This window comes from Kryptolebias marmoratus, linkage group LG16, assembly GCF_001649575.2.
Source record: "Kryptolebias marmoratus isolate JLee-2015 linkage group LG16, ASM164957v2, whole genome shotgun sequence".
Lineage (NCBI taxonomy): Eukaryota > Metazoa > Chordata > Actinopteri > Cyprinodontiformes > Rivulidae > Kryptolebias > Kryptolebias marmoratus.
The window spans coordinates 13,469,407-13,490,075 of NC_051445.1; the positions used below are offsets into that span (position 1 = coordinate 13,469,407).

At 42.7% G+C, this 20,669-nt stretch overlaps 1 protein-coding gene across 1 annotated transcript in view; it reads left to right on the plus strand.

Moving 5' to 3' along the window:
* The first annotated feature begins 2,233 nt into the window (after window positions 1-2,233).
* The window catches only part of itga8 (integrin, alpha 8), a 43,611-nt gene continuing 25,175 nt past the window's right edge, over window positions 2,234-20,669 (plus strand). The window contains exons 1-12 of the mRNA XM_017426570.3: window positions 2,234-3,439; window positions 3,643-3,773; window positions 6,286-6,386; window positions 6,499-6,622; window positions 10,052-10,113; window positions 10,518-10,563; window positions 13,172-13,297; window positions 13,430-13,474; window positions 15,289-15,332; window positions 17,156-17,212; window positions 17,328-17,380; window positions 17,482-17,687. Coding sequence (XP_017282059.2) covers window positions 2,949-3,439; window positions 3,643-3,773; window positions 6,286-6,386; window positions 6,499-6,622; window positions 10,052-10,113; window positions 10,518-10,563; window positions 13,172-13,297; window positions 13,430-13,474; window positions 15,289-15,332; window positions 17,156-17,212; window positions 17,328-17,380; window positions 17,482-17,687 — 1,486 coding nt within the window. The 5' untranslated portion in view covers window positions 2,234-2,948. The remainder of the gene's footprint in view (window positions 3,440-3,642; window positions 3,774-6,285; window positions 6,387-6,498; window positions 6,623-10,051; window positions 10,114-10,517; window positions 10,564-13,171; window positions 13,298-13,429; window positions 13,475-15,288; window positions 15,333-17,155; window positions 17,213-17,327; window positions 17,381-17,481; window positions 17,688-20,669) is intronic.

Below are 20,669 nucleotides of genomic sequence, written 5' to 3' on the forward strand. Positions count from 1 at the left end.
GGAGCCGCTGCTCCTCCTCATCGAAAGGAGTCAGCTGAGGTGGTTCATCTGATTAGGACACCTCCATTTGGAAGTTTTCTGAGCATGTCCCACTGAAAAGAGACCTCGGGACAGACCCAGAATTTGCTGGAATTATGTATCCTCTCTGGCCTAGGAACGCCCTGGAATTCTCCAGGAAGAGCTAGAGAGTGTCACTAGGGGTAGGGAGGACTGGGTTTCCTTCCTGGACCTGTTGCGTCTGCAAACCGACCATGGATAAGCAGTAAAAAATGGATGGATGTCTGACATTAAATCAGACTAGACCTTTCCTGTTTTAGGTTCGTTAGGATTCCCAAAATTATTTCTATTTGCTAAATGCCTGAATATTAAAATAATTTTTTATCACTTTCTTCAAAGTCACAAGTTTACATACATTTTCTCAGCATTGCCTTTAAACTGTTTGACTTGGGTCATATGTTTTGGGTTTCTTTCCACAAGCTTCTCCCAATAGTTTGCTGGAATTTTGTCCCATTCCTCCTGACAGAACTGGTTTAACTGAGTCGGATTTTTAGGCCACATTGTTTCCACATGCTTTTTCAGCTCTTCCCATAAATGTTCAATAGGATTGAGATCAGGGCTTTGTGACGGCCGCTCCAAAACATTGACTTGTTTTCCATTAAGCCACTTTGTAACCAGTCTGGCAGAATGCTTCAGGTCATCGTCCGTTTGGAAGACTCATTTGCACTCAAGCTTTTACTTCCTGACTGATGTCTTGAGATGTTGTTTCAGTATTTCCACATCATGTTCTTTTCTCCGTTTTGTGGAGAGCACCAGTCCCTTCTGCAGCAAAAGAACCCCACAACATAATGCTGCCACCCCCATACTTCAGAGTTAGGCTTGGAAGCTTCCTTCTTTTTCCTCCAAATGTATCGATGGTCATTGTGGCCAAGCAGTTCAGTTTTAAGTTTCATCAGATCACAGGACATGTCTCTAAAATGTAACATCTTTGTCTCTGTGTGTATTTCCAAACTGTAATCTATCTTTTTTATGTGTCTTTCGCCATAATGACTTCCTCACTGACTGGCCCTCTCAGCCCATGTCGGTACAGGACTGGTTTGTCTGCGGGTAATGACTCTGACCAGCTTCAGCCAGCATCTTCACAAGGTCCTTTGCTTTTGTTTTGGGGTTCATGAGCACATTTCACACCAAAACGTCTCAGGAACACAGAACCCGTATTCCTCCCGAGCGTTAAGAGGACAGGGCCTTCCCATGGTGTTTGTACTTGTGTATAATTGTTTGAACAGATAAACATGGCACCTTCAGGCATCTGGAAATCGTACCCAAGGATGAGCCAGAGTTGTGGCGATTGACAGCTCTCTTCTTAATATCTTAGCTGATTTCTTTTGATTTTCCCCATACTTTCACACAAAGAAGCAGTGTGTTTGAGGTGCGCCTCCAATTAATTGTCTGCCAACAAAAGCTTTCATAGCCATGACATCTTCATCTGCACAAAGTGTTTAAAGGCATAATAATCTTAAAGTAATAAAGCATTATCTCTCTTATTTGTCACGCATTTAGCAAAAATAAATAATTTTAGGAATCCTAACTGACCTAAAACAGGAAAGGTTTAGTCTAATTTAATGTCAGACAGTGAGGAAATAAAGGCTTCTGTGTATGTAAACATCTGGTTTCAACTTTACGTATTTGTGTACCTGCATGTTCCGCTTTGGGTCTGTACACGGCAGTGGTGTAATATTGTCTGGGTGTGTTTTTAATCTAGCCTAACACACAGAGAGAGAGAGAGAGAGCATTAACCGTCTCATTATGAGTTTGTAAAGAGAGAGGGGAACGAGGGCACGGTGTGAAAGAAATAAACAACTACTGTTCATGTGCAGGAATCAATCCAGAATGACCTGCAGTAAATCTCTGATCGGAGCGCATTGGCAGACTGACAGGATGTAACCTGAACTCTGTGTGTGTGTGTGTATTCCTGGTAACAGAGTTTTATTGGATGCAAGACAAAAGGAGGAACTGATTACAGATGCACAAATCCACAAAAATTGCTGCTTCAAAAAAAAAAAAAAAAAATTTTAAACTTAGACTGCCTAACAAAAAGAGTCACATCACAGCAAGAACAGTTATTCCTTTTCCCCTCTGTAATGGTAAGTAAAAGAAAGATGTATGTGCCTGATCTCGGCTGCTCATGTTTTGTAGCTTTTTCTTCCCTCTGTTCGTTTTAGATCTACAAAGGAACAGCTGAGAAAGACCAGAGACCTCTTCAGAGCTGCAGGGGGGAGGAAAAAAGCATCAGTTTAGAGGTCTAGACGAGGTGAACTAAGTCTGTGTTGACACGGAAAACTGGAGGACAGGAGGGATGGATCACAAGCATCAGGTTGGGCTTTGTGAGGGTCTCCACCTGGCAGGACAAGGCCTGCTTTCTTTCCTGCTGACCTCACCTTCCCAGCTGGTTTTATCCTCACTTTGGACGGGAAACACTCCACTTCGTGTGCAGCTCGTTTACTGTTTAATCCATCAGTTAGGCGCTCATAAGGCTGTGTTTGAAGAAATAGACTCAGAAAAAAAGGTCGATTGGTGGGCTTAGATTAAGAGGGTGCGACCTTTTAGTCTCTTACTCACGCTCAGGGAGATTTTGAAAGACTTGAGAGAGTTCTGCTGTAAGCCGACATAATAATTACTGACATAATTACAAGAGATTATTCTCAACGGAAGGAAACACAACCCTGTTTAACAGCTTGTAAAAAAAAAGGGGGTGGAGGAGTTGGCCTGAAAGGTGTTTAATTTACTAATTACGCGCGCACTTGTCATATCTTTTCGCGGATGTATTCCCAGATTGGTTAGTGGCACAAATTTCACTTTAGTTCCAGAAATTGTTTCAGGAACAAAAAAAAAAATAAGAGCCGTGCCATAAATGGAGCGGTGACGCGCCATCCTCCTCTTTGCGCGCTCAGATGTGGTCTGTGCGCCTTGTAAAATGTGTGTGTGTGTGTGTAGGGGTGAAGTTGTGTGCAGAGTGGGGGGCGCAGCAGCTCAGTCTCGTATCGGAGGCTCTGGGGGCAGACCCGGTGGCTCGAGGGGTGTCAGGACGGTCAGTAGTTTCTGGAGGAGAGGGGGAGCGAACTGCGCACCGGGAGCGCGCGCGCATGCGGCCACTTCGCGTTTCGCCAAACCGGGATCGACTCTTCACTCACCTGCGCACGGGAAGCCCCTCTTTCCCTCGCCTCGGCTTGCCTCGCCGCCTGCTGAGGATGGAGCGTGGATGGGACTGCGCCTCCTCCGCCGGGGTGTTTGCGCTGGCGGTGCTCTCCGTGCTCTGGCTGGCGCCAAACGGGGTCTGGAGCTTTAACCTTTACGCGCAGCATCCCACGGTTTACAGGGGACCCGACGGGAGTTATTTCGGTTATTCTGTGGACTTCTACCAAGCTTCCACCGCCAGGAGCACGTGAGTGGCACCATCAGGGCTGATTCTGCTCTGCAGGAGCTCTGATCACTACTTTAACCTGCAGAGATTGATTTTTTTTTATTAATAGGGTTCTTAATCAATGCCTTATAAGATAACAGCAATGCATGAGATTAATATAGTGTAGCAAAATAGTGAATGTGCTCATTTTCTTTCTGTCATTCTTGTTTCCTTTTATCCACTAGCATCAGTGTGCTGGTGGGGGCCCCTAAAGCCAACACCTCCCAGCCAGGCATAGTGGAGGCTGGAGCCGTCTATTACTGCCCCTGGCCCGGACCGCCTGATAGCTGCAGACAGATTCCTTTTGACAACTCCAGTGAGTCTCCTGAAACATTTTAAAGCTTTTTTCTATCTGCTGGATCTGAAAGGATCTTGTGATACAACCCTCACCACCACCCCACCACCCGGGGGTGACCAAACTTGGGCAAAAGTCTTGAAGCACTGTTTCACTGTAGAAGGGCACAACTGTTTTAGATGAGGTACACTTTTCTTCAGACATGCTGTGAGGTCAACGCTGGCATCGTTTGGTGGCTTTTCAGATAATTATTTTGCAACAGTCGTGACTTCTTTTTAAAACCATCAGAATTCTGTAACTTCCATGACTTTGTGTTACTGTGAAGCTGTATGACAAAAACAGAGATATGACATGTGGCTCTCATCCGTTTTGTCTAACAAAAAAAAGGGGGGGGGGGCAGCTGGCAGGTTTTCTGGCTGACCTCATGTTGATTATGCTATTCAATATGTTATCATCAGCGGCCAATCAGCCATTGCTCGTGCATCTCTGATGCACGGAGTAGTGCATGAGGTAGAGGGAGGAGGGGGGGGGAAGGAGAGAAAAGGGGGGGCCTAAACTGTCTGCACATGGGAATTTAGTTCTCAGTTGGAGGAACGGGGGATTGGGTGAGGTCTGCTTTTTATTAGCTCTTGAGATCATACGCCGGTCTCCTCTCCCCTTCCCATGTCCCACTTGGATTCTCCATCAGTCTGTTCCCTTCTCCTCTCGCTTCATAGAGACTTGATTTTTATGGCAACCACAAGGGGGGAAAAAAAAGTAGAAACTGACTGCACATTTAGTTTCGGATGTTTGACAAATTCAGAGAAAGCTGCAAACGTTTGTGTGTGTGTGTGTTTGCATAAAAAAGCTTCCAGAGGATGGAGATTAAAGCTGCAGATGATGCTGCTGGTGTGCTCATGTTCATTTATGATCAGGGATTTCTTAACAGATGATCAGCCGTTCATCAGAGTGGATCACCTAAAAGGAACGAAAAACAGTCGAATGGATCGGCTGACGACGCGCTCACTTTGAACTAAAGCAAGACTCCACAAAGATGAGGACCACAGCTGATAATCGCCAGGTTTCACTGCGTGTAATTATAAAAGAGAAACACAGTGAAACAAACGTGTTGTTTAGGGGCACGTGGGCTTCTCTTCGCAACAAGGGGTGGGCGAAGAAGGTGATTGATGGCAGCTGGCACACTGAATATTTCTAGAGTTACGGCTGACCCATTTTTACAGGCATTAGAAAAAAGAAAAGAAAAATCAGCAGGAGTGGAGAACATAAGTCTGTGCTGATTTATGTCACACATCGGTTTCACATGTGCCTGCCTGTGTTTGTGTACCTGTGTGTGTCCAGACTTCAATGACGTTAAGCAGATGTGTAAAAGTCATGGGAGTGAAGTGAGGGGATGGGAGGGGGTTATCAGAAACTAGTGATAGGTCGTGTCACTAGGATCTGAGTGAAGAAAATCTAAGTGCTTTAGTGTCTGATTGATGCTTTTCTTCTCAGTTTTCCAGAAAATGATGCATTTGGCTAAAGAAGATATAATTAAAAACACAAACTATGGAATTATTTTCTATAGCTAAAAAAGACTCCTTGTTGCCTTTCAAGAGGAGTTCACAGTCATATAAAATACACCTATGTACATCTGGAAGCCACTTTAAAGTTAAGCCATAAATGTTGTTGTCTTAAACTCCGATCTTCCATTCTTGAGCCTGCATTATGATTAGAAAAGATCTACGACTCCCTGATAAAGCTGTTTTTTATTAAAACTTCATCGTCCTCACTCAGCTTCTGTCAATGATTGTTTTTCTTGGACAGTTTTCATTGGACATTGGACTCTTTTGTTTCTCCGATATTAAAACTGCAACTAATCCTCCTCCTTACAGATCGGGGAGCACAAAAAATATGTTCAGAAACAAACCAGCCAAATTAACCAACGTGTTCTTTGAACTATGTCAGAGGATGAGTCAGAATAATAAGGATTTTTTTAAAAAGCAACTAATTAATTAGTAAAACGTGCACCGTACACCTGTTTGACATCGCCATGTTCCTGTAACTTTGTGTGGGTCCCCCGAATGTGTGTGCAAACATGTGCTAAATCAGTTTTTAATGAGGAGGGGGGTCTGTGTGGCTCTAAAGAGACCCAGCTGCTCTTAAAAAAAAGTGCTGGAAAATGTCTACAACAAGCAAACACACACACACTAAATCTGTCACATTACTGGGGACCTAAATGCTACAAATTTGTGTGGAAACCTGGGTCTCTTTTAATGTTACCTCGTTTTATGAGAGAAACTTGAAATGGGGAAAAAAAATCTCCACATCCTTGCAAATGTTTGTCTCTGGGGGGGGACAAATGGTGTTTTGATGTGTGTTACGGGCCTGTTTAGGACGTCACTGTTTACTCCTGCTCATTAAGGACAAATGATCACAGACCACATTGCTGTGGTGTCTGTCAGCTTTTACTGCCAGCGCTTTCAAATGTCTCTTCGGTTCCACTTTTTTTATGTCTTTTCCATTTCCCCCTCTCTCTCCCCGGCTCTGTCGCCAGATAACAGAATGATTAAAGTCAACGGCACCAGAGAGCCTTTGGAGTTTAAGTCACACCAGTGGTTCGGAGCATCCGTCAGGACGCACAAAGGAAAAGTGGTGGTGAGTGGACAAAGTGTTAGACAATATCGGAACAATATATTCCTTACACCCAATTTTGCCTCCTGATATTTGGAGAAAAAAGACAGATATTAGAGAGTTGTTTGTTATGCAGGCATGTGCTCCTCTCTACCACTGGCGGACATTAAGGAAAGAAGGGGAGAAAGACCCCGTGGGGACCTGCTACGTGGCCGTTCAGAACTTCAGTGCCTATGCCGAGTATTCGCCGTGCAGAACCAGTGAGTGACTCTGCAGCTTTACCTCCAAATGTCCATTTCATTGTCCCCTCGCTTCCCCGAGCACATACTGTACCTCCTGTCAGTCAAAGGCAAAATAAGATGACACTTAAAATGTGCTGCACATGTAAATCCTTTAATGTTGCCAGGTAAAATGTCATGGATTGCTTTTTGAACGACCACAATTTGGAGAAATAATTCCATTTTGATCAGAGTGACGAGCTAACGGCTAGTCCGAGCAAACCAAAAACATTATGGTAGTTCATTCAAACACTGCTTCTTATGACTTCATGCTACTGTATATTTTGCTTTACATGATTATTTAAATAAAACTGATTAAAAGAAATTGCTAGTCAAAGCTAGACTGGATTAATCATAAAGCTTTGTTGTGTCATCAGCATATCTGCCTTCATTTAGGTTTAAAAATAGATTTTTAATTTTGTTTTTTTGGGTGACTATATTTAAATGATACCCTTTCATGGAGTTTAATTAAGCGTAATCTTAATTCTGATTTATTTTGAGTTTAATAAAATTGCACTAGATGTAGTTTTGTTTGACGTTGTACACTATTTGTGGCCAATGTGATAACAGCAGTTTACACATGACGTGTGGACAGAGTTATCCCGAGGAGTCCACCAGACTAAACAGCTTCTTCATTTGTCCTTGATGGTCAGACATTTGAAAAGCTTCAGGCTGGAAATGTTCAACAGATATATTTGGACCACATTTGTCCGTTTGATGAAAAGCACACACTGTATGCCTTTACATGTTGTTATTTTGGTTTGAAACTAGCATACTGTAGTCCGCACAACTTAGCCACCACTCAACATTTTTAACAAGCTTTTAGAGACGTTTGTCGTCTGACGGTGGAACGAGTCGCAGGAGGATATGACATCTCCTCGCTCTCACCTGTCTTTTGAGCCATTCTGTTTTAACCAGTGTGTAGGTATTTTTGTACAACGTGAAGACTTAAGGTAGTGTAAAGATGGAAAAAACTTTAAAAACTATTAATTAAAGGGGTAGTCCGGTCTTTTTTTGAAGTGACTTTGGGTCAAATAGTTAGTACTTTATCAGCAACAACAACTTCAAGCACAGGATATGGAGAAAGGGCAGAAATATTCCTCCAGGCTAGACTAATGGCAAACCAAAGGTTTGTATTGTGTTGCGAAAGTGTAAAAGTTTAATATTAGCCAGTGTAGCGTTCTTTCACATTATTATGTCGTTTTTTTTGAGAAATAGTTGTTTTATAAGCCAGAAATCGATATAAAACTGGCCGTCATTTGACAAGAGTTGGTGCTCCAAGACTGGTGTCATAACTGATTAGATGTTATTTGACAGACTATCCCTTTATGGTGTTTCAGGCAGGATTTTCTGTGGTAGCAAGAGGTTTCAGACAATGTAAACTCAGCAGCTTCTTACGTGCACGGAAAAGGCTGTACGATGCTGTAAAGGGTATGGAAAAATGTTGAAACGCACACGGAAAAAGCGCGCTCTTCTCTGCTGCCATCATCTTAAAGAAATTACCTGCTGTAATGAGGTTCGAGAGAGACCTCTGCGAACCAAACCTGTCTCCGTGAAAGATGCGAGCGGAGACGTCGGGGGATTTTTGCCCCATCAACAGATCAAGTTTTTACAAGTCACCGCAGTAACCTAAAAATATTCTGTCTCCCGACCAGTTAATCAGTCTTTCCCTTCGGTTCTCCTCTTTCTGTCATCACCTCTTTAATTGGGATTTATGGGATGTCCCCCACAGTCCTTCCCTCCCTTCGTGTGCCCAATTTTTCTTTCCCCCCCCCTCCCCGTTTGTTCAGGGCACCACCACATCACAGTAGTGATAAATGAAGGCTAACAGGTGGCGCGCTGCAAACAACAGATAAAAACTGGTCGTACCCTCACATAAACACACACTTACACTCCCTTCACTAACTGGCTTCGTGTTAAAGATCTCCCTTTTATTGCTTATGCTGCTGATGACTAATCAAGACAAGAGTAATCACGCTGTAAATTCAGCGGTTCCTCAAGGGGCGGATTATTCCGAGTAGTTCTCCGAATCGGGCAAGTGATTCTTTATTGTGCGTTGAAGACAGATTTTTCTGCCACCAGCAGATTTCTTTGCTTCGTATTACCATGTTTTGGCGGCCACTCAGACTTCTGCTGTAACTGACTTATTGTTTATACGGTCTGAGCACTTGTGGAGCTACGCATCATTAATCTTCGCCCCAGGGACCCACTGAGATGAAGAGCTGTTCGATACGTTTTACACATTTATGTACGGTTTGATGATGTCATTTAAACATTAAAAAAAATAAATAAATTGTGTTTCTGTGTGTTTGTTTATGGAATAGGTTTCTGTGTGTGGATTTCCTTTTATGGCTCCACCTGTCAGAAAAGATGTTCAGCACTGTCGCACTGAGCGAGCTCCAACAAAGTGTTAGGCAGTTAAAATATCGCTCATGTCACGCTTACAGTGCTGTTTAAAAATGGGGCCAGGTAAATTTGTCAGAATCAGCAGACCTGTTGTTTTCATTCCGCACATTATTCTTTCGTTGTCAAAACTTGCTGTCTACATTACAGATGATACCGCTCCCCCGTTAAGAGGCTTTAGCTGTGCTTCAGGTATTTTACCCAAAGTAGTGATAAATGCGGAGGCTCTGATGGTTTGGAGCGCAGATGAAGAACAGGCCAAAGAGGTTTAGTAAGCTCACTTCTTTTCAAATTCCACCTCCAGGTTTGTTTATTTTTTTGTCAATCTTTTTGTTAATCTTTTTGCCCATCCTTTGCATCTAATTCTCTGGGATTGGGTCATGCAGGAAGCAAATAAAAATGGAAGCCAGACTTACCTCTCTCCTTCTCGTGGCCATAGTTTTGAGAGTTGGAACGCAGATGAACCTTTTGGTTGAGCTCCAGAAGCAAGCTCTCATTGTCGCCATCGGCCCATTTCTCGCTCCTTTCTTCCATCACTTGTGAACAAGACACCAAGACACTTGAACTCCTCTACATGAAGCAGAGACTTACTCCCAACCCAGACAAAACATTGCTTTTTTTTTCCCCCAGTCGAGAATCGCGGCCTCAGACTCAGAGCTGCTTACTCTCACCCCGACTGCTCCACACTTGGTTGTGAATCTCCCCGGTACATTCTGAAGGTCAGGGCTTGAAGACAAGATCACACCATGTCCAAAAAGCTCAGATAAGATCCTAAGGTTGCTTCAGAAAGATCCTGACCATAAACCAGGATCAGAGAGAGACATGGGGAAGCGCCAGGGAGTCCTAACTGCACCAGAAACTAGCTCAATTTTGTGCTAAGAATTTGTAGCACCTACTGGCTTTTTTCACTTTTAACACATTGTATTTACAGTTTGTACAAAGCCGTAAAATCCTCTGTAAAATGCCAGTCGTTTCACGTTTTTGCATGCATGTTTGTGCGTCTTTCAGCTGATCCAGACCCAGAGGGGCAGGGATTCTGCCAGGCCGGTTTCAGTGTGGATTTCACCAAGGTAAAGACTGCAGCAGCATGTTATCAGTAGAAACAACGACCTGAAGTTTTCAAATGTAAGACTGCCTTCAAAGATTTATGAACACTGGAGAGACGAGAGAGCGTTTGTCCCTGGAGAAGCCCTCCGCTCCCAAAGTGACCTATCGCCTCTTAACACAACTGACGTGGGCACTATTTTTCACTGTCTCGTCAATTTGAACCCTGACCCCTGGCTCGCAGTCCTCGACCCTGCTGTACAGGAAGCTGTCATTCTCAGCAGGATGTCGGCAGAAATCCTACGTTGCACGCTTGCTCGGCGTTGCTCATTGTACCGTACAGCCTAGTCGCACCAAGACACACGCAGAAACAAACTCACACATTTCTGTAGCATGACTAAATAAGTGTGACAAATTCTTTTCATTCCAGGAGGGAAGGCTGGTTGTTGGAGGACCGGGAAGCTTTTACTGGCAAGGTAACTTTAAATGATTTCCAGAGACACTGTTTATGGGTTTGGTTTAGTTGTTTTTTTTCCTTTCTTCTTTTATTGTCCAATGGATGAATGCATAATGTCATGGAAAAAAAAGACGGAACTCATATTTTCAGAGTGACCAAATCAAATATTTGGTAATCAGTTTATTATAAGTGTTGTCCTCCTCTGTTATAAGATTAGCGGTAGACTAATTGATTGGTCGGCTGATGAAGTAGACCAGCATTGGTCACCACTGAGCATCCAAAGCTGATTAAAAGGCAGGCACATATGTGGGCTGCACATTGTTGTTATATTTGACCCTACAGTGGGTCCTTTGGTTAATTAGCTTCCCGTGGCGGGGTGCTTTCATGCCATTTTCTTCAGTGCAACACTGGCAGACCTAAGTGGAAGCTGACCAAAATGTTGTACTTAGTAATTATTTTTGTTAAGAGCTATATATGTTATACTGGTTAGACAGAAAATGTTACTTTTAGAGAGAAAATGTGGATATTTGAGCTGCATTTGTTGTGAATCTTCAATAAATCTGCACAGATAGGAATATGTACCGATCAATACTGGTGCCCAGAGCTACATTACATGCTGTCATTGTTTGTTTCGGGTTGTTGCCTCTCTCAAAATCGTGTAGTGTGAAAAAATGTTAAACTGTTTTATGAGGTAAAAAAACAACAAATCAGTTGGCTTTAAAGGTCAGCCATTGAAAAACCCAAAATGATCAACCTCTAATGACAATAAAGGTTAACTACAAATACAGTAGCAGCACATAAAACACATTTATCCTATATATTCATAACGTATACACAAATATCACTGTGAACCATTCATATACATATAATAAACTCTACCTTTCTTTATCCAACATCTGTATGCATGTGACAACAGTATATTACCATATACTTCAAGTAACATTTATGTCTTCATCACTCCTATTATAAATGTCATATGTATATATTTGTGTGATTTTAAACAGCAGTGTACAATTAAGAGAAATTAATGGATTTAAGTTTACCAGTCAGTGCAGGCCGCAGGTCCACATACGATGCACTTACCAGCTCTCCCTTTAGAAAAGGTGGAAAGAGTTTCTCTCGTGCTTTTCCTTCTTTTACTCCTCTACTTAATGCTTCTCGTCGGCTGTAGCCTAACAGGAAGTGGGTGTTTAGGTGCTATAATGAGCTGATCGAGGGTGGGGGGTATGTAATGGAGTGTGGAGGAACTGCCCCCTCTGCCTACTGATACAGCCCAGACAGCGAAGCTAAGAAAAGCTCTGGGAGGAAGAGGTTTAAGGAGAGTGGACAGGGAAAGAAGGAAAGTGGGTGAAAGAGGATTTCTGTGGTGATGACAGAGACATGTTTCTTCAGGGAGAGAGAAAGATGAGAAGGTAGGGAGTATGTTGGAGAGGAGGGTAAAAAAAAAAAAGATGGATCTCCTGTTTGATTAAAGCAGCGCTGAGGTCAGCCAGCCTGCTGGCTGTGGCAGGGCTGGCTGAAGCTGAGGGATTACATGTCCTAATAGGTGTAGCTGGAGTGTGACATGGTGTAGCTGGCGATGTGTAGCAGTACTCCTCCAGCTCCAGGTGTTTGAGAGGGTATTCGTGTGAAAATGCCGTCTAAGTTTAGAGAAGTTTAGAGAAGTAGAGAAGTGGTGCTTTTTAAAACCAAACAAAAGAAAGTTATTGAACCTAATCTCTTCTTGTAATATTAGATCTGCAATCCTGCAGCGTGACAGGACAGCATGTTTTAAAAAAAGAAAACCCAAACGGACATTTTTATTGACTGGATGTTTAGAGCTGATGCAGTTGTTAAACTTTGCTAAATAATGAATGCTCCAGCGAGGGAAGACATGCAACAAAGAGCCTAATGGACTGCTCCTCTTCTGTGCAGCATGTCAGGGCAGGCTGCCTCCAGTTAAAACACTTCCTCCAAATGTTTATAAAAGCACTCAGGCTGAATTTTATGGCCTCTAATATACAATAATTATCCTCAACCTTCAGCCTGATTCATCATAAAAAACACGGGGTGTAAAGAACTCCCCAAATTAGCAGCAGTGACTTATGTATCTGTGTTAGCAGTTTGTCCCATTCATCAGAAAGAGCTTCAATAATGAGTGGATATGTTAGCCTGAGAGATAAACTCAAAGCATGCTGCGAGAGGAGTCAGAGCGAGGGTTAAGAGGGCACATTTTCCTTCCCGTCAGTACGCTCACGCATAAAGGGGGGATTTATGGAAGGTTGAGGGCAACCATAGATAAAATCATTTGTTTGTCTGACCTCCTGTTCAACAGCAGAGGAAGGGTGTTGTTTGTGTGCACACACCTATAATTTAACAACTTCACCACAGAGAGGACTAGGGGCGAGGGGGCTGTGAGCGTTTTAAAGCAACATTGGGATTATTTTCAGCTATTCCTCTGCCGGTGATGTGTTACAGGTTCCATTTGGACAGAGCTCTTTGCATTGTTCACACAGAACAGATATCAAGTGGTGTTCTCTTCTCATGATCCGTGAACAGAACAAACACAAAAGAGCACCCTCTTTTGTGTTTGTTTTTCTTCAACTATCTTTGTGTGTTTCTCTGTGTGTGTGTGTGTGCGCGCGCAGGCCAGGTGATGACAGCAGGGGTAGCTGAGATACTGAACCGCTACTCTTTAAAGGCCATACTGAGACAAGTTGCAGGCGAGAAACAAACCAGAGCTGCTGAAGACACGAATGACGACAGCTACCTCGGTAACCCACGTCTGCAAACGCACAGAAACCCGTGACCTAAGTGATATTCATCCGGATTATTCTGATCTAATGATATCCCATACCGAAGCCATTGCACCTGAATTAATGCCAACCGTGTTTGTTTCTCTTTAGGTTACTCTGTGGCAGTGGGAGAGTTCACCGGAGACTCCGAACAAGGTGAGAAAGCCAACAAACCTGTTCCAGGAAAAAAAAACAGAAAAGTATCCTAGCCTAGCTGTCGACGGGCCTGAAACATTCACACAGTCACCTGAAACGTTGTGTGTTTTAAAGCTGGATTATGGGAGGATTTTAATACAGCGGGCAGTCAGAACTGAGCATTGCCGGCTGAACTCAGGAGCAGTGACGGGAAGCGTCTCTGTATGTTCGGGTCACGACCCTGGAGGGACAGGACTTCAGGAACTCCTGATAAAGGGATTTCCTGACAGCCTCTTTGACTGATTAGAATGATTACTGGCAGACTCCGCGAACCTCTCCGGGTCAAGAGCCGGCCCAGGTTTTCATCTGGACGTGAAATATGGGGTGCATAGAGATACATGGAAACGCACAGAAAAGAGAGGCGTCTCATTTCTGTAGCCCGAATGTACAATTGTCGTAAAAAGAGAAGGTCCTTGAGATCATTATTGTGGATTTTTATGGTAGTAAACCACAATAGTTCACACTGCAGCCTTACAACCAGAAGTTACAAGGTTTGAACCTTAGGTGGGACTTTTCTGTATGAATTTTGCTCAGTGTGTGTGTGTGTGTGTGTGTGTGTGAGACATAACTAGTAAAGTGTCTGCACTAAAAGTGTCTGCACCGTTGTTTGCAGTCGGGATGTTTTCATCATTTGATCAGCAAACTTAGATTAAAATCAAACATTAACTTAAAAAACAAACAAGCTTTAAGATACAGTGCTGAAACCTTATTAAATGAAGCTGGAACAAGAAATTATATGTGTCGTTTTGGAGCCACAACGACATCATAAAGTGACAGTTCAAATCTTGTGGGGTTCTGTGGGAAGATCACAAACAATAATGTTATTTGTTGTACATAGCTGTTTTTGTTCCCTCAGTTTGGACAAATAGAGTTTAATTGTGACCCGACTGATGAGCTATCTACAACAGGTGAGATATTAACTGTTCATAACCTTTCCACAAAACCCTACTTCAAAAAGATTGCTTTAACATATTCCATGCTGTTTAGGTTAATGTACAGAAAATGCATTAAAGTTACAATAAAAGGAAATGTGCAAATCATGTTGCGTTACTTCTTTCAACTTATTTGGTTTGCAGCACAAATAAAACAGCCAAGCAATCCCAACATGAAAAGCAGCTCTTTTATTAAAGAAGAAAAGCTGACAAAAACCCCGGCCACAGTGTTTTTTTCACATGGTTTATTGCTTTCCCTTCAAACAGCGTCATTGCACAGTCTGTCACATCCTCGAGACTCCCTGTTCTCCATGCCACTTAACTGATCAGCATTTAGTGGGATGTCTGTGGGACGACTTTGCCCCGACATACCCTCACACCAACCCCTGCAAAGGCTCTGAACACCCTCGGGCTCAACACATGTCCCAGAGTCCTTAAGTGAGCCTAAAGAGGCGAAACACATGGTCGCTGATGTGCTGTATTGTGGTGCAAAGCTTGTTGCGGTCTTGTTCCTTCATCGCTGCTCAGACCATGAGAGCTGGTTGTCGCTGGGAGCCCCGAGCAGAGATGGTGCTGAGAATTAGGCTGGTGGTAGAGCCGCAAGGCAGGAAGTGGGGATGGGGCAGGGGGCTCTATCTCCTCTCTCTGGGTGGGACCCTCTGATCATCCCCAGAAGTTCACAGTGCTGAACTCATCAATCAAAGTGCGCGCGGATTCTGAGCGCTCGATAAGCCACACTCAGCTGTGGGACGGGGACGGGGCTCAGACCTCTCAGACAGTCTTTTGCTTCATGTCTGTGCACAATTTCTGAGTCTTTCTTTGCTTTTCTTGTCTCTTTCTCAGAGCTGATTGCCGGAGTTCCAAGAGGAGCACAAAGTTTTGGATATGTAAGTATGGACACACAAGCAGACTGGGAAAACTCAATAAACAGAAACTTAATGACGATGCCCTTCAATGACCTCCAGTTGGAGCTTTTGTCAATTTCTTTATGAGTTCATAATTTTAAGAAGTACCTGGTCACTTTGTGTATGTTGCAGATCATTGTCATAGTGGAAAAACTAATCCCTCCTAGATACTGTATCTTAATGCTGTCTTCGTCCTCTACGATAGTTTATTTTGACAAGGTTGCCATGCCCATTGGGTAAAAAAGAAAATGTAAAAAAACAAGCATTACATTCCCATCGCCATGGTACTATGTAAGGGGAAGGAGTTCTTTGGAACCTATTCACCTGCAGCAGATAGTTTTTTTTTAATGCCTGACACTTCTTCCTTTGCTCTTCATTTCTCTACTTTCCTCAATTTTTAAGCACAAACCTCACAATTTGCTATTATGGTTAGGTTCAAGGACTAAAACTGAGTGGAAACGCAGCCAAAGTCCAAGGAAAAATTGTTGATAAACCTTCAGAAAGTACTTTAAATGTCTGGCTCCTTCAAAGCAAAGTATAAAGCTATTAAGAGTGGTAAAAACCTCTGAACAGTTCTGTAGATTTTGGTAGGGCTTTTGTGAATCAAGACCTGAATCCTGTCCAGTATCTGTAGGACTAAGCATCATATCAGATACGCCTTCAAAAGTGCTCTCAGTGGAGGCATGCAAAAAAGCTTGTTCAACTTTTACTCTAAATGTCTAATTTGATTGTTCTGAAGACTAGAACGTTTTCATTGATTACTGAGAAAAGTGTGTGAATTGTTTTGGACACTGTATGTATCAGAGAAAATGTTTAAAAAAAATCTGAAATATGTCTTTCTGTCGTGTTTATGACATCAATCAAATTTAGATTTTCTCCGTCAGAGTTTGGCTTTATTATGAATACTTTTGGCATTACCTGTAAAACGATTCTTCTAAACAGCTCCAGCGTCGCCGTTGGTGCATCTTTGTCCAAACTTCAGCTTGTTGTGGGTTTTTGTATGGGAACTTGTCCCCGGGGCTGCCTGTGTCAATCCTCCCTAATGACACACGGCTTCCGCTTCATGTGGAGGGCAGTGACCCCACCTAACCCCACTAACCCCCTTTTTCTACACACACACAACCACCTAACCATCAGTGTAACCACACGACTTACCACAGCGCACACACACTCTCACAGTGACAGCCTGACTCGGGCCTTGACGTTGTCGCCGGTGCCAGATTGCTCCTTTCTGTTCGGACGGTTCACCGCGTGGTTGTAGCTCAGAGGGGGGGGGGAACGAGCAGGTAAATCCATGTTAGAGGCCTAACGAGGATCCGTCTGTGTCCAATCTGACCATTTAGAGCAAAGAAAAGTTAATTATCAAGCAATTGATTCAATGTTTGTGTTTACACTGCCTCATCTGTCTGTAAGTTTAGCCCTCTTTAGTAAGTGATCAGTGTGTGTGTGTGTGCACGCGCGTGTGTGTGTAGCCCTCGGCTGTCTCCATGTGGTTGTTATTTTAGTTCTTATGAAGGAATTCTCAGCCTTTCTGCTCCGTCTCTGCCTGCGACTGGGGTTGGGGGAGAGGAGAGAAAGATGAGGGGGGGAGGACTGGTGAAGTCACAAAGAGAGAGATGGTGGGGGAAGGAAGAGAAACGGGAATAGTTTATTTGTATAAAAACCTTTTTTTTTTTTTATTTTGATTGATTTGTCACGCATCTGTGTGGTCTATGGTTTGGGCATCTTTACTCATTATGTTCTGCATGTTGTTTTGATTAGTTATGCTGTCTTTGCTTCTGATAAGTCTGTCTTGCTTGTTTTAGGTGGCAATGATCAACTCCACCAATCTGACCTTCATCCAGAACTTCACGGGGGAACAGGTAGGAGCGTTTTGAGTTGGGATGTCTGAAAATGGAATAAGCAGAATCCCGTTTCCCACTTGTGGGCTTTGGTTTGATTCCATATTGATTTTTTTTTTCTTTGTCTGACCCTCAGATGGCCTCTTACTTCGGTTACTCAGTGGCTGTCACGGACTTGGACGGAGATGGGTATGTAGATAGTCACTCTGTCACTCAAAACACTTATTGCCTCTTTTTCTGCTTCTGCTCTTTAAAAAAAAAAATTAATAAAACACTGTGAATCCACCCAGGACTGATGACATACTGGTGGGAGCGCCCCTCTACATGGAGAGGGAGATGGAGAGCAAACCCAGGGAGGTGGGACGGGTGTACCTGTACCTGCAGCTGGCTCCGCTCACGTTCTCCAGACCTGTCGCTCTCACTGGCACCTACACCTTCGGACGCTTTGGGACGGCTATAGCGCCACTGGGAGACGTCAACCAGGATGGCTACAACGGTGAGTTGAAAATGGCAGGAAAAATACTGGCATAAAAATATAATGTTGAATCTGGCACCCTCTAAATGAATCAGATTTAAATAAATAAATAAAAAACTTGTCCTATTCTGTTACGTGTGCCCTTATGAGGTTTGGGTTTTGTGGCCGACCTGACAAGTAGCAGGTTTTTCTCTGATTCTGTGGCTGCTGAACCGTTATTTCACTGAGCGAGGAAATCCCATCAAAGCTCCTCAGCCGATCAGGAAGTGTGGTGATGAAAGGTTGTGTGTGTGAACTTTTTTTTTTTGCATGTCGGAGTTATTTTTACCTCCCCAGATGTGCCCTGAGATAAAATCATCTGGAGTTTTTTTTGTCCCACAGCCCAGAGTTCATTCCTCTTGGACGTGTTTGCTCTATTTTCACATTTATTAGACAATGTGGCACACGCACACACACACATATACATATATATATATATATATATATATATATATATATATATATATATATATATATATATGAACACATACAAAGCCTGGAGCCCAAATGTTTCACTAAGTTAAGTCCTATTGACTGCCCCGTTAAAGATGAATGAAAAGATGCACATCTGGTCCTTGTATGACATCAATCCCACTGATTTATTTTTAATTTACTCCTGGGCAGCATGTGTTGATGTGCATACTATTCTTTTAAACTCCATTAACCAGTAGATCAATAACCATAGGATCAATACTTAAGCTTTCTGTGACTTGAAACATAAATCACATCTGCTGTCTGTCAGCCTGTGACACTCTCGGAGGACCGGCGGGAGCCAGCTCTGACAGCACCGTCACAAACACTTGTTCCGAATTATTTTAACAAGTTTTTGTTCGTGTTTGTTCATAATTCTTTGGGATTAATGCACCGAGTCAACGTAGCAGATTTATGACCAGGGTTTTCAGACGTTTTTTTGTTTTTGCTGCTGTCAAAATTAGAGGTTGATCGTTTGATCAGTCAGCCAATTAATTAGACAAGTTTTTGACATTTTCATATATTTGGTATCAGTCGAATAAAAGACAGGAGCATCCTTGGGCATCTGTGTTACATATGACACTTAAACCCCTTGTGTCAGTCAAACAATGGTTCCTGTGACTGGTGTTTTTCATGGTAGAGGTAATTTACAATACCAGCAGAACCCAAAGGAGGTTTATAAAACTTTATTTACATAACCCCTTTTCAACAAGCATATATATCAAGGTGTTTCCCACTACAAAAGTTGACAGAAAGAATTAAGATTACATGTGTAATATACACAATTCACACGCAGTAAAAAGTTTATTATAAAGTTTTATTATGCCAACTTTGGAAGGAGTTATGTCATACCTACTTGAGAAAGTGGTCAGACCTTTATTCTTGAAAATCTGGGAAGCTAGCTAAAAGGTTTTGAGCTCTATGAAATGTCTGCTACTAATTGTTGTATACCTTACTGTAAGCATTTGCCCATGTTTCTTCAACTATTTATTTTCCCATAAGTTAGTGGATTGTAATGTGTGTGAACAATAAACTGTTACAGTTATGGGCCAAAAACAAAGAACCATAAAACCAATTTTCGTTATGTACTGGCCGTTGGCTGTCCCGATTTCTAAAGATCTGCATCAGAAAACCCCTAATCAGTGTAGATCTGGTCAAAAGAAAATCTGTGTTCGAGTATGAAATCTTGAAATCTGCCCTTATTTGTGTGTTTCTGTAGATAATCACTGACAGATCTGTTTTCTTTGTGTCTTTGTGAGATGACACTGAGCCTCATCTTCCTCCCACAGCGGAGACCTCCTCGATCCATACCCCAAATTCCTCCGAAAAGCAGAACCATACCCATTTTCTGTCATCTTCGGGATTTTTTTCCTTTGTCACAGCTGTCGAAGCCTTACAATTTAGCTAATTTAATTTGCCATGTGGCTGTCCTTGTTTATAATTTCCATCCACCAACACTGGCTTTTCTGTCACCGTCAGTCGCTGTGAGTCAGCCGGTTTCGGTCTCTGTGAGTAAGAACTGTCTATAGTTTTGGTTTTCAGTGATCACAGTGGGTGTTCTGCTGAATGTCTGCATTGTGTGGGACGATGTTGAGCAACACCATTGAGTGACTTTCACATTATTTGAAGAATTCTTTTCTTTTTAAAGTGAGCTTATTTTTTTTTTACACAGCTATTCAGTTATGTACACATACCCGCACATAGACACGCTGTCTCACTTGCACACACGGACACACATAGGTTCATTTATACACTTGCATGCACACATGGTTGCATTTATCCTCTCTACCCCACAATCTGCTTCATGTGGAACCAGTTGTTTAGGCTGGGAGAGAGGGGGTCCGGAGACAAACAGGATGTCTCGAGGTATTTGGGACAGTTACAGTACTGATGGGTATTTAGATGTCGGACAGGGCAATCCCTGGACACTTCGAGCTTTAACAGTATAAATTAAACTCTGATTGAAAAGTCTAAAAATAGGCCTTTGTATATTCAAACAGGTGTCTATTGTACTGTGTCATCTTGGAGATTTTTTTTGCTTCTCTTTTTGTTCCACTAACAGAGTGTGGTTATAACTTTGTGGGCACATTTAAATTACATATTGATTTGGGGCTTAAAGGGATAGTTCTGATGTTTTGAAGTTAGGAAGAATAGTTTAATTCTGACTGAACTGACGAGCTAATGGCTAGTCCAAGCAGAGCCGGGGCCAAAGTGTATCAATGAAGTGAGATTTTGCTGCATTATTTCTTATTAAGTTAACCAAGTATAAGGTCTTAAATGGATTCTAAGTTTGGTAGAAGCTGTTGTTGAGAACCTACGTCCGGTTTTTGATGCATCTGAAACAGGTCATCATCAGAGAGCAAACACGAAATAGAGCTTTCAGACTTGTAGCAGAACCATTATTAGTAATCGGGTCAGCTGTTCGACACGTTCTTAGTGAGTTAGAACTCAGGAACTTAAAAAGGCCTCAACATCCATGGAAGACAGCAGTGG